This window comes from Gorilla gorilla, chromosome 4 (genome assembly GCF_029281585.2).
Source record: "Gorilla gorilla gorilla isolate KB3781 chromosome 4, NHGRI_mGorGor1-v2.1_pri, whole genome shotgun sequence".
NCBI classification, from domain to species: domain Eukaryota; kingdom Metazoa; phylum Chordata; class Mammalia; order Primates; family Hominidae; genus Gorilla; species Gorilla gorilla.
Genome location: NC_073228.2, coordinates 99872384 through 99885627, shown reverse-complemented (window position 1 = coordinate 99885627; position 13244 = coordinate 99872384). Strand labels below are relative to the sequence as shown.

Below are 13244 nucleotides of genomic sequence, written 5' to 3'. Positions count from 1 at the left end.
ATGAACAGCATCATCACTATCATAACCAGGGATTTAATAGTATCTCTTAATTGAAAAGGCCTGTTTTTTATTTTACCAAATTAACATAACTTTCTTCTTTAACTGAAAACTTACACGAGCGAGTGATCTTTTCGTTCTGTTATGTGGAACTTTGCATAAGAAATTTTTCCAAGTATATTCTACACATTTTTTAGAATGGCGTGATAGTTTCCTATAGTCCTAATTCAGTTTTTTTAATATTGCTGTTTAAATGTGAAATCTTACACAATGATAATTTGTATTTTTTCAGGCACTAAGCTTTATTCTGTTATTAAATGTAACATTTAGCTGAAACATACGTAACTCCAATATCAGTAAAGAATCAAAGATTTTCAAATAAGATTAAAGGAAAACATTCAAACATAATGTTATTGTATGCTGAAAATATTTATATGTGTCAGTAAGTTCCTTTCTCCCTTAATCAAACACTCAAGAATCGGACTATAATTTATCCACTTCACTACTATTTTGTTCAATTATTACAAATTTTAATTTTTTAAAAGTTTTCCAAACAACATTAGTAATATTATTTCTGATTTATGAGTCACTAAGACAAATGGCTAACACATAGAGTATTTGCATTATTAAAATTAAGTTTTCAGGGATCAATTAATAGTGCTATAAATGAGTCATTTAAAATTAACTCCCAGTCCCTGTCTTTTCCTCCGCTTTCCAGAGGAACTATTTCTGAACTGTCCCAGTGAAAAGTATTTTTGCCTGTGTTGAGCTTTGAGAGGGATGTATTTTTAGAATACCAATATTACACTATCAGCCATAGGGTAGGCATAAAAAAACACTGCTTTTTGCTGATGAAACTTAGTGACCCCGTCCCTTGGAGTTGGCACATTCAACTGTCTGCTGCCTACCAAGGGTCAACCCACAGTCGTGAAGTGTACCAGTAAGTGCTCCACATCCCACTGGGGCCTTCTATCTTCCTAAGAGTGTTCTCTGACGGGGCTGTTCCCTGCCCAGTGAAACAAAGGACCAAAGATTTTCTCAAAAATGTTTAAAATTTTGACCCATGTAACGCGGACACTCCACACTCACGGAAGTGGGCAGAAGGGGGAGGGGGAAAAAAAAGGAAAGAAAAGCTTCTTCAGCCTCAGCGCGGAGCAGCTGCTGTTCCTTACCCAGACGGGACAGTCGTGGACCACCAGCTTGACATTCCCAAACGCACTGGCCTGATACTCGGTGAACACCGGACGCGCGACCGTGCTGGCCGCGTTCAGCAACAAGCTGCTCTCGTCCCCGGAGACCAGAGGGCTTCTCCCCAGGTAAGTGCGGATGAGCCCCGACGGCCGGTTGTCCTGGTGGAATGTGTCCCCCTCGTTCCCCAGCGCCACGATGTGGATGGACCTGCACGGACAGAGGGGGCGAGGGGAGAAGGGAAGCACGGTCAGCGCGCGGGTCTCTCCTCGGAAGAGGAAGTGCGGGGGACAGCACGCGGCGAGGATGGGCACCAGCCCCTGTCCCTGGGGCGCACGGCACGCGCTGGAGAGAGACAATGGCAGGACGGCGGCGCGTACGTACATGATCTCAAATCCAAGGGCAGGGCGGCGACTCGGAGAAAAGCAGCGGCTCACGGCTTCGCGGGGCCCCCGGGCGGCGAGTTCACCCGCAATCCGCTCATCCCCGGCCGCGTCCCCCTCGCGCGCCTCCACCGCGGCGGGGCCGACGCAGAGCGGGGCCGGGGCCGCGCCAGCCAGCGAGCGAGCCGGGGACCAGGGCGGGCTAGCAGGCGGGGGACAAGCTGCCGCTACTCAGGGAGTGCCCGGGAACATCGCCGGGCGCGGGACCGCCGCACAGCCCCAAGTGGACGCAGCTGACCGCAGTCCCCTCTCCGCCGCGCCTCCTCGGCTGGCAGCTGTCGCCTCCTGCTGCCGCTGCCGCTGCTCCTCCTCCTCTAAGCAGAGAAGGGGGGTCGGGGAGATCGGGGCCTCCGCCCCCTCGGCGGACCGGGCGCAGCACGTGCCAGCCCCGGGGGTCGGGCGGACGCGGGGGACGCGCTCCCCGCGGAGGCCCCGGGAGCTCCGGTGGCGGCGGCTGGACACAAAGGAGCCGCCCGCGCGGGGCGCCGCGGAATATAAATTAATAAATACAACGCCCCAGCCCGAGAGCTCCCAGCCGCCAATCCGCCTGCAGCAAGTTTGTTCAACTCGCAAGGCCGTAACCAGAGCCAGGAAAGGGGGGTGGGGCGATGGGGCCCCCGCTCACTCCGGACTGGAAAAAGGAGGTTAGGGAAGCTAGGGATTCCAGCCCGAGTGCCGCCCCAGCAACCCGATTTCCCCCCCTCTTGGCCTTGACCGAAAGTGCTTTACCACGTCTGCCGCTTTGTCATTTGTCAACATGCGCTACAGCTGTTTTCTAAAATCATACTTGTGAGAAAAAATAAAGGCAACATTCATGCTGCTGCAGAAAGAGTTCTTTGTTCACATACCAATTAATTTGCTAATGTCGCCTTGGGGGGATTATTTACTATTTCAAGCTATATTTAGCGTATTTTACCGAAAACTTAAGGATTTTAAATGCTGGGATTTTTAGTGTGATCGTTTTTAAAGGAAGTTATGTATGGGGGTTTAACGTGTTGGTAAGTTAAATGCCAGTTTACTTGGAGATTTTTCTGTACACGTTATGGCCACATATTTAATAATAGCTCCGCAGACCAACTGAAAACATAATCATGTAAATGCAAAGATACTTTAGATTCTTTCATAATAATGCACTGAAGTAAAGGCTATGAATATCCCTAACGTGCTTCAAACTACCTCGATACAAACGAACACTGGGATCCACTTACTAACACCAAAATGGGCCAGGGATTACTCTGGGGTTAGACTCCTCCATACAGTATTAAAATTCTAACTAGTACCTTACTCTGTGTTGAAAAGAGTTCTTGCTTATCCTTTTATCTGTTTATTTTTCCCTTCTGTAAAATTGGACTGTTTCTTTTCTCAGCTGAGCTATTTTGAGGGTATGAAAGAGGGGGTATTGAGTAGGGCAGTAAAAAACCTAGGGCAACAGCTTTTTATTATGGGCCCTTATTGCTCGGTTGAAAGTAGTTTAATAGTTTCTCGTGCTCAGAGAGGATATAATGGGAGACATTCTTTATGTGGTCACTGTTTTTTTTTTTTTAATCTAATTTCCCTTTGCATTTTCTACGATTTCTCTTTGAGTCTCTAGAACCTAAACCATCCTTAAAAATTCCAGCATGCAGGATCACTTTTTCTCTTGGGTTAATAGAAAATATATTTTCTCATCAGTCTTTTCCGGAAACCCATAAGTCAAAAACAAAGACACTAGAATGGGTGAATGGATAAAGAAAATGTGGTATACACATGTAATGGACGATTAGCGTTTAAAAAAGAAGAAAATTCCTTCATAAACTACAACATGGATGAACCTTGAGGACCTTGTGCTAAGTGGAATCAGCCAGTTGCAAATCACAAAAAGTGATTCCATTTATATGAAGTATCTAAAGTAGTCAAACTCTTAGAAACAGAAAGTAGAATCATGGTTACCAGGCGCTGGGGAGAGGGGAAAAGGGGGCATTGTTCAACAGGTACAGTGTTTCAGGTTTGCAGGAGGAAAAAGTTATAGAGATCTGTTGCATGAGGTGCATATATAGTTCGTACTATACTGAACTATAGAACTGAACGCTAGAACATCATTAACTAAACACTAGAGCGTGTACTGAACCCTAGAACATGATTAACATGGTAACTATTGTTATATTTTATGACAATATAAAAATATTAATACAAAAATGAAACAAAAATAGACACCAAAGTTGCTGACAACTTGGAAGTGTCAGAAAGGGAGAAAGTATTCATTTTTTCCTTAGTTACTGAATAGGTGAGCCAAGCCTGTGCTGGGTAGGCATAGGAGATCCCAAGGTACGTAAGACTTGGTCATTGACCTTAAGAAGCTAAAGCAATTTGTTACCAGAAAGGGGTCCCAATCCTGACTCCAAAAGAGAGTTCTTGGACCTCCAGCGAAGAATTCAGGGCAAGTCCATAAAGTGAAAGCCAGTTTATTAAGAAAGTAAAGGAATAAAATAATGGCTACTCCATAGGCAGAGCAGTGTCATGGGCTGCTCGACTGAGTATACTTATAGTTATTTCTTGATTATATGCTAAACAAGGGGTGGATTATTCATGAGTTTTCTGGAAAGGGTGGGCATTTCCTAGAACTAAGAGTTCCTCTGCTTTTTAGACCATATAGGGTAACTTCCTGACGTTGCCGTGACATTTGTAGACTCATTGTGCTGGAGGAGTGTCTTTTAGCATGCTAGTGCATTATAATTAGCATATAATGAGCAGTGAGGTTGACCAGAGGTCACTGTCACCACCATCTTGGTTTTGGTGGGTTTTGGCCGGCTTCTTTACCACATTCTGTTTTATCAGCAAGGTTTTTGTGACCTGTATCCTGTGCTGACCTTCTATCTCATCCTGTGGCTAAGAATGCCTAACCTCCTAGGAATGCAGCCCAGTAGGTTTCAGCCTTGGTGTACCCAGCCTCTACTCAAGATGGAGTCGTTCTGGTTCAAACGCCTCTGACATATTGATTAGTTTGTGAATATTAGCACACTCAATCCTTTTGAAAACATTCTAGTTCCTTAAGTGATCATGCCACAGGCCTAGGCAGTCAGTAAAAGAGATAGGTACAAAGTAAAAGATAAGTTCAGTGAATGTTAGGAAGAGATCTGTGCTTTCTGTGTCAGAAGTTCATAAAGAAAGTAAACATTGTCTTAGGTCTTAATAGATTACGAATTTGTTAGATTTGGAGGAAGAGGAGGTTAGAAGGGAAGGAGTATTTCAAAGAACTGGACAGACGTCACATGCAAAGGTATAAAGAAATGGAAGATCATGGCTTGTCTTAGGAACAGCAAGAGATGAAGTTAGTGCTGGCATGAAGGTTTCTATATTAAAGCAGGCAGAAAAAAGAGTGATGGAGGCTTCCCAAGAGATTTCTGGAGTCATACCTGGTGATATTTAAGCTACAAAATTGAGTATCTGGTACAAAGCCTGGCTACATACTCACCAAACCTGTTTTCTCTTCCAAGATAGCTAAATGACGTTTCTCACATTTTGTGCATATAGGTAGGGCCACATGATTAGTTCTCATCAACGGAATATGATCCCTGCTGAGCAGTAGAGAAGTGTGTCTCTCCATTCTCTTTTATCTTCCTGTCTCAACCACATGAAGTCAGGTCAACCTTGAAGCCAGGTGTTTGAAGCTATTAGCACTGCAGTGTAGAACCAGTCCTTGAATGACTAGTTACAGCAGAGCCTCCTCACAGCATGCATTGTACTGTGATTTGAGTGATAAATAGATCTTCAGTGAGTTGAGCCAGACATTTTGAGGTCAATTACCACAGCAGTTAGTGTTATTTATCTTGGCTAAAAGAATGTCACAGATGGTCCATTTCCTGATACCCTAAAGATCTTTTCATAATTTTCTTATGACCACTTTTTTAAAGTTATTTCCCTTGTATTTTAAATTTTTATTTGGTTTATGTATTTGCAGTTTCTCTCATTAGCACATTTAAAAAATTTTATTTTACCAGTGTTAACAGAACAGATATCACATGTCCTCCAACCTCAAGGTCACTGGGGAACACACAGGAAGGGCTTCCAACCCAAACAATATTTTTTTCCTATTTTAGTGGCTGAAATGCCACCATTTCATATTTACTCTATTAGATGTTTTTATCCCTAAATAAGATGTAGCATAAAGTACAGTGAGGACATGTAAAGTAATTCAGTGGGCTATTACTAGTCCCCAAACTGTGAATATTCATATACCAGTTTTTGAAAAACGTGTTGGTTCCTTAACAGCTGGAGAGGAAGTAAGCATTGGTGAGGGCAGGCCTAGAGATCTAGGCTTGGCAGAAGATTTTTTCTAACTATGTTTTAAGGAAAACTAGGTTTCCGTAGAAGAATCTTCAAATCAGCTTGAGGAGGTGGCAGAAAAAGAGTAAGCAGTGAGATCTGAACTCTGACAACGGCATCTTAAAGCCAATCAGAGCAGTCTTATTGCTGTCTTTTAAAAAATATTAAAGTTTCATATTCATTTTCATTAAAAAGATGGGTTTTCTAAGGTTAAAAACAAACGCAATTTTTAAGACCACTTATCTAGAGCCAGAGTCTTCAAGGTGGGGTACAGAAGATGATCCCTGAAATTCCAGAATAAACTTCTAATCACACACATTATTTTTTACTGAAAAAAAAGGGGGGAAACGAAATTAAGCTTTACTACTAGTTAATGTTGGGATTGATGCTGGTACCCCAGGTTGACCAGTAAGTGGGCAGATACAAGGAGTGTTGGGGGCATGGCAGCAATAGGATACACAGTGAGGGGCAGTGGGAGGGCTGCCTCCTTTGTTCACTTTCAATATATTGCCACATGTTGCAGTTTCTGTTTCTAAGGAGACTTATGAATGATATTTAAGTAAACTACTGTTACAGCAGGAACCAAGGGAGACAGTGTTAAAAATGCAAGAACAAGCAAAAACACCCAGCCAAGCTGATGTTTCTGATACTCTTTGGGAGCCACATTGCAAGGTAAAAAACCGACGACTAATCAGATTTGCCAAGAAGTTGACCAAAATAATGGATTATAAAGAACACTGTTTTAAGTATGAATTTACAACCATTCTTGCTAACATTGATTTCACCCTAAGTGCATATTATAGTTAATAGACAATGATATTCTGAACTGATTACAATTAGCTAGCAACTTAAAAACTAAACACCAAAGTATTGAAGGCGAACTCAATAAAGTTTCTAGCATGTTTAAGTAGTGTACTATATACAAGTCAATACTTCCAAGAAAAGTCACCAAGAATAAATGCTACAAAGTCTCTTCTGAGCTGTCTTAAAAATGAAAGTCAAAAAGCAACACACTCTTGGGGAAATAGTTTTCTTCTTGCCAAGATAAAAATATCTAAAATAATACATAGAACGCAAATGGAAAAAAACAACTGCATTCCTTTGTTAGCAAATACCTTGAGAATATTCACATGAAGTTTTGCTAAAATTCCAGTCATAAGTATTTGAACAAGTTAAACAATGTGGGAAGTTTACTATAAGGTTAAACTGAAGGCACAGATGTTTTTAATATGTTCCACTTTATGGTATTTGCGAAATTCTGTTTCAGTGTAGTATTTACTACATTGTGTTCCAATAAATGAAATACATTTTGAAATAACTTTTTTGTGATCCACTAAAGAAAAGCTGTAGTAGAGAAGACATATTTTCTCTTCTACATCTTTTGACAATACTGTAAACAATAATTGACTGTTTAAAAATAAAAACTGTGTTTTATGCAAAACTTCTTTACATGTAACCACTGATGGATTAGTTGTTTTGACTAAACATTTAAAAAAAAAAAAAAGAAGAATTCCAAGCTAACATTACAATGAGAGCAACCACATGAAATTCATTCACAGCCTATCTCCTATGCAATTTATCTTAACAAAGAAGTTGGAGCCAGAATACACAGCACTGTAAGAGGTTATACAAGTAGTAAATTTTGTGGAAACAAGAATTTTATAGCAGCTTGAAAAAGTTTTTGTTGTGCAATACAACACACATAAAAAAAGTGCAGAAAAGTTATACAGATGATTTAATAAATAATTATAAAATAAATGTTCCTAAAATCTCTCAGGTCAAAAATGAGAACATTCTCAGGGCTCACACAAAGGCGTGCGCTTGTGTGTATGCACACATGGCGCCCCTCTTCAGCTACAGCCGTCTTCCTCTTTCCCTCAGAGATAATAATGAGCCTGGCTTTTGTAATGATTATTCATTTTTCACTAGATTTTTACAGCCTCTATATGCATTCCTAAACAGATCTTTTGGTTTTGCTTCCTTTTGAACTCTAAGTGGGATCACACTGTAGGTATTTGTGCCTTGATTCTTTTATTCGTCATCATTTGTAAGATTCAATGGTGTTGATGTAGCTGTGGTTTGTTTTTCTCCTTTTCATTGCTGAATAGCATCCAATGAAAATAAATGCCACCATTTATTTATCCATCCCATTGTAGATGCACTCGTGGGCTATTCCCAGGTTTTTGCCTATTATAAACAAAGCTGCTAGGATCACTTTTGCTTCAAAATATAGTATATTTGTGGGTGTGCTAGGTCACATGGCATGTGTATGTCCAGGGTTCTAAACATAATTTTTTTTTTTAAGACATGGGGTCTCACTTTTTTGACTAGGCTAGACTCAATTGATTCTCTCACCTCAGCCTCCCAAGTAGCTGGGACTACAGGTGCATGCCACCATGCCCAGCTCCATAATTCTTTATATACTTAAGTATACTTATCATGTACCAGGCATTACATTAAGTGCTTTGCAAATTTTGACTCATTTAATTCTCACAGCCACCCTATGGAGTAGGTTCTATTATTATCCTAATTTACTGGAGAGAAAATGGGGCACAAAGTGGTTAAGAAACTTGGCCACCTGAAAAAAGAGGCAAGAAACTTGTGGATTACCTGTGGTCAGGCGTTCGAAACCAGCCTGGCCAACATGTTGAAACCCCGTCTCTACTAAAAATACAAAAATTAGCCGGGCGTGGTGGTGGAAGCCTGTAATCCCAGCTACCCAAGTAGGGAGTAGAGGAGCTGGGATTCCAATTCAGACAATTAGCCCCAGGGTCTGTGCCCTTACCCAGTGTTTGAAACTAACTCCTTCATTATGTAATGTTTGTGATTGAAAACAATGCATGTAACCTATAAAAACTCTTCTACCTTATAGAATTTTCTAACTCCCCAAACATTTTCCAAATATAATTTCAGTCAGTTCTGAAACTATGTGTTAAACATGTAAAAATGTATTACACTTCTGACTAGTTTCAGAAACAGATGAGTAACATTTTGCAAGCAGGAAATATATTCATCAAATATCAACAAAAACCTTTGCATAATGGGACTGAAAAATGAGAATCATGAAGCAGCTCTTCATTAAATTCCACATATCTTTTTAAGTTCTTTTCAGAGAGCCTTTAAATAAACTAATCATAAAACCAGATAACTGTATTGCTGTGTCATAAAGTATAAACCAAGATTTTAAAATGAGACATATTCAGTTATCCTTCTCCCTGTAAAGCTTTATTCACAATAACTTTTGAGAGGAAAATTTCATAATGTATGTATCGTTATCAAATAATGTATCACCATTAATACATTAAACTATGATTGATTTGATCTTTATCTCATCTATTAAAAATTTTCTGTTTGTGTTTTATTGTATTCTCAGTAACATATGCATGTAATTTATAGCCCTTGGGAGTGTGCTCACATTTTTTCCTGATGGGGTGCTCGGTCAAAAAAGTTCAGAGACTCCTGGCTGGTGCTTTGGGCTGTGCTCTGGAGGACAAGCTTAGAGACAGCACAGTGAAGCTGGGACTGCTGGGATGCAGAACACAGCACTGGGGCTGGCTACTGTGGTAAGGGAGGCTGCGAGACAGGAAGTAAAGGAGAGATAGGGAAAAGCAACACAGATAAGCTGCAGACTCGCTTGCCTAGAAATCAGCTCTGTGAAAAATGTATTTGTATTGTTTTAACTAATCTAATGGGAGATAAAGTGTGCAAATTTACACAAAATTTATAAAATTCAAGATTAGCTTTTTTAAAAAAACAAACAAACAAACAAAAAACAAGAGTTTGCACGTACTTCATGAGAGTAACTAAGCAAAGTCATTCACCAAAGCCAATAACCATTTAGTCAGTCTTCAGCAAAGCTGACTTTACTCATTTTATTCCCTGGGTCATTCTTCCCAGAGAAGGAGCCTACAGTCTTCTTCTAAATTGTCGATTTCTTTTAATTGCAAGGCTGTAATCTCAGTTGTGTTTGGAGAAGTCAAAGTGAGAATCTAGAGTAAGCTTGTCCAACCTGTGGCCTAAGGGCCGCATGTGGCCCAGGATGGCTTTGAATGTGGCCCAACACAAATTTTTGAACTTTCTTAAAACATTATGAGATTTTTATTTTTTTGCTATCTTTTTTTTTTTTTAAGTTCATCAGCTATCGTTGGTGTTAGTGTAGTTTATGTGTGGCCCAAGACAATTCTTTTTCTTCCAGTGTGGCCCAGGGAAGCCCTGATCTAGAATGTTATGTACATGTGAAATCCAGCTATCCTAAACTCTTTCAGAAAATGTCTATGTTTGTTTCTTTGTTTGAATTTCTGTTATCCACCCACCTCTATCATTGTGCTCAGTGATGTTTTTAAAACAACTGTTTGGTTTTGCAGTTAAAATATTACTTAAAAATAGCAGAACATATGTTTCTTTGAATCAGAACTCCCTGTTTCTACTAGTATTTTTCAAAGGGTTGAACTCCAAAGAAATCTGGTAATCTGGCCTTTAATATGCCTGCTCTGTTATTTAGCTCTTGAAAAGCGATAAGACTCTTTTAGGCTGGGCGCAGGGGCTCACACCTATAATCCCAGCACTTTGGGAAGCCGAGGTGGGAGGATCAACAGGAGTTCAAGACCAGCCTGGCCAACAAGGTGAAACCCTGCCTCTACTAAAAATACAAAAATTAGCCGGGCATGGTGGCGGGAGCCTGTAGTCCCAGCTACTTGGGAGGCTGAGGCAGGAGAATCGCTTGAACCCAGGAGGCGGAGGTTGCAGTGAGCCAAGGTCACGCCACTGAACTGCAGCCCGGGTGACAGAGCGAGACTCCATCTCAAAAAAAAAACCTCTTTTAAATTATAAAATACCACCCCCAGGGATGTATATAAATAAATACAAGTATTATTATCAAGCACCATTGTGTATTATGTAGTTATGCATAATTTTTTGGAAGTTTTCCATTTGTAATCATACAGAAATACAGTATGTTAGAGTTAAGTGGTATAATACTTTGCTGGTATATCTTCTTTTCAACAAACTCTAATATGTTAAAAAATAGATTTTGTTCAGTATTGCTATAATTTGGCTCATGTTTTAACTGTACTAAAAGCCTTCCCCATCTCCTGCACTCCCTTTGCTTGCTGTGTTGTTTACATGCATCTCTGCTATGGCCATCCATTGGGTACTATCCCAGCTGGCACGTTTTACAAATATGCTTAGAAATGTTCTCCTTTTTTATTCAGAAGCTATCACAGATCATTTCCCCTGACCTCGTCTGCCCTCACACAATACATTTGGTCCTCATTTTTCTCAACTTGTTTATAACTTTTCACTTCTCACTCTATAATCCTGTCTGCAGTTAAAAATGATTTTACAGTTAATAGTAATTAAAATTTTCTTAGAGATTTTTCCTTTTTTGAGAAAAGCCCTGCTAATGCCATTATATATTAGGTTGGCAGTTCTACCCCTCATGAATAGTCCTTTTAGCATTCTAATAGATCACCTAGCTGAAACATTTAACAATTTTGGCTTATCTTACAGACATTTTTTTACTTTCTGTTTTTTTCCTGCTCATTACTCTCTCCTGAGATTCCCTTGGACACATTCTTACTTATTCTGATCTTCATGTTCCTTTTTTTTTTTTTTTTTTAATGCTCTCAGTAGAATCAGATATTCCTCTTTAGAGCTCCTTAAATATTTAAAATATTAAGCTGGGACCTCAGTAATATCTCTGATTGATATTGTCTCCTCTTTTACCTTCAAATTAAAACATATGCATTTGTGTAATCATTACCATCTTTCCAGCTATACTACTAGTTTCTTTCCCCTGGCTATATTTAGCCAGATCCAAACCCCCTGCCCAGTCAGTAACTGTCACGACTCCGACAAGGCCCATTCTGTTTCTGCTAATGAAGGAGTGTTTTCAATGTTCATCTTCAGCATGTTCTTGTGTTACCAGCTCCCTCCAGTTCTAGGACCTGGGTAGGACAAGGACACTCTCCATCTACATTAAAAGACACTTAGACCTTTCTCAGTGATGTGATAAGTACGGACAGCCAAGCAAAGATCCTTCTGGATTAATTTCAGTGGCAAGCAGAGCTTTTCAAACTTCTTCACTAAGTTAGAGATACCTGAACAAAGCCTCCACTATTCCCATCCCTAAAATCTCATTCAGGCTGCAATGTAAATAATGCAGTGCAAGCCCAGATTTCTTCAAAATCTTGCCAAGGTTTTTTGCCTTTAAGTCATGGTGTATCCTTATTGATTTAATATAGAAATAAGGATTAATTACCACCGGGTAAAATTAAGGGATGTGTCATGTTTAGACTGTGACTTTTCTTTTATATACTTTGGTTTACCACCATAGAAACTGACAAATCATAAGAAGAACCCATTAAATTCTAAAGAGCCAGAAAATCCTTTTCTTCGGTAAAATATGGCAACAAATGACATTTTGTTGAACAAGTTAGTGCACAGTTCTTTTTGTAGGTGAACAGAAACAAAAGAATAATCAGTCGTTACTAGAATGCTTGTCATATTGGCAAAAATCTGTTTTTACTGATTATTATGTCTAACTCTTCAGAATCATGGGAAAAGTCTATGAGTCTATCTATGAATAAAAAGAATGAGACACTCAGAAATGTGAAGCCCTGGTATAACATAAGAAGCAGTGACGTATAATGTAATACAAACAAAACAGACAAAAAAAAAAAGCAGAGTTTACTTTGCTTCATTTTGTTTCAGCACAAGCATTTTAGTACTCACTAGCTTTAGCCTTGAAATGGAACAGTCTGTTACTAGGCCACCACCCACAAACAGGCACAAATTGTACACTATTAGTAACTCTCCATGCTAGACTCTAGAATTAGGAGACATTTTCAACCAGTGCATTTTATTAACTCAGTATGATCTAATATAAATTCCTCAGTCCTTTTGCATTAACTATGATTACAACAACGTTTTGCTAATGATCCCCATCATAATCTCAAATATTTTTATTGCAGGAAGTGAAATTGATCTAAATAGAGTCACTATTCTAAACAACTGAGCTAGAAATGTCATGGGGAGAGGCCAGCTGGGCTGCTCAGGCTGGCCTCAGGATGACATTGCCTGTTAAGTCACATTATCCAAGGCTCATTCTTCAGTTTTGCAAGTCCAGAAACTTTATTTTGTCAAGGTGCCCAGGGTTGATCACACTCAGGGGACTAGGTTTGTCTCAATCCAATGCACAAGAGGCCAATGTGTAAACTAGAATACTAATTTGCTCATTTGTAATGAGACTCTCGACTATTAAAGGGGTAGAAACTTATAATAGGTAGCAAACACTGTCTTCCCTTATAGGAAAGT

General features: G+C 39.8%; 1 protein-coding gene across 7 annotated transcripts in view; it reads right to left on the bottom strand.

Annotated features, from left to right (window-relative positions):
- RHOBTB3 (Rho related BTB domain containing 3) overlaps positions 1–13244 on the bottom strand; it is a 106513-nt gene that overhangs the window by 84213 nt on the left and 9056 nt on the right. For 3 of the 7 annotated variants that reach the window (XM_063705877.1, XM_063705878.1, XM_055387178.2), the window contains exons 1-2: positions 1570–2183; positions 1170–1395 (exon numbers count right to left, since the gene is read on the bottom strand). In XM_063705877.1, coding sequence (XP_063561947.1) covers positions 1170–1395; positions 1570–1571 — 228 coding nt within the window. In that variant the 5' untranslated portion in view covers positions 1572–2183. Of the gene's footprint in view, positions 1–1169; positions 1396–1569; positions 2330–13244 lie in introns of those variants that run through there. The other 4 variants (XM_055387176.2, XM_055387175.2, XM_055387177.2 and 1 more) reach the window with 2 other exon arrangements.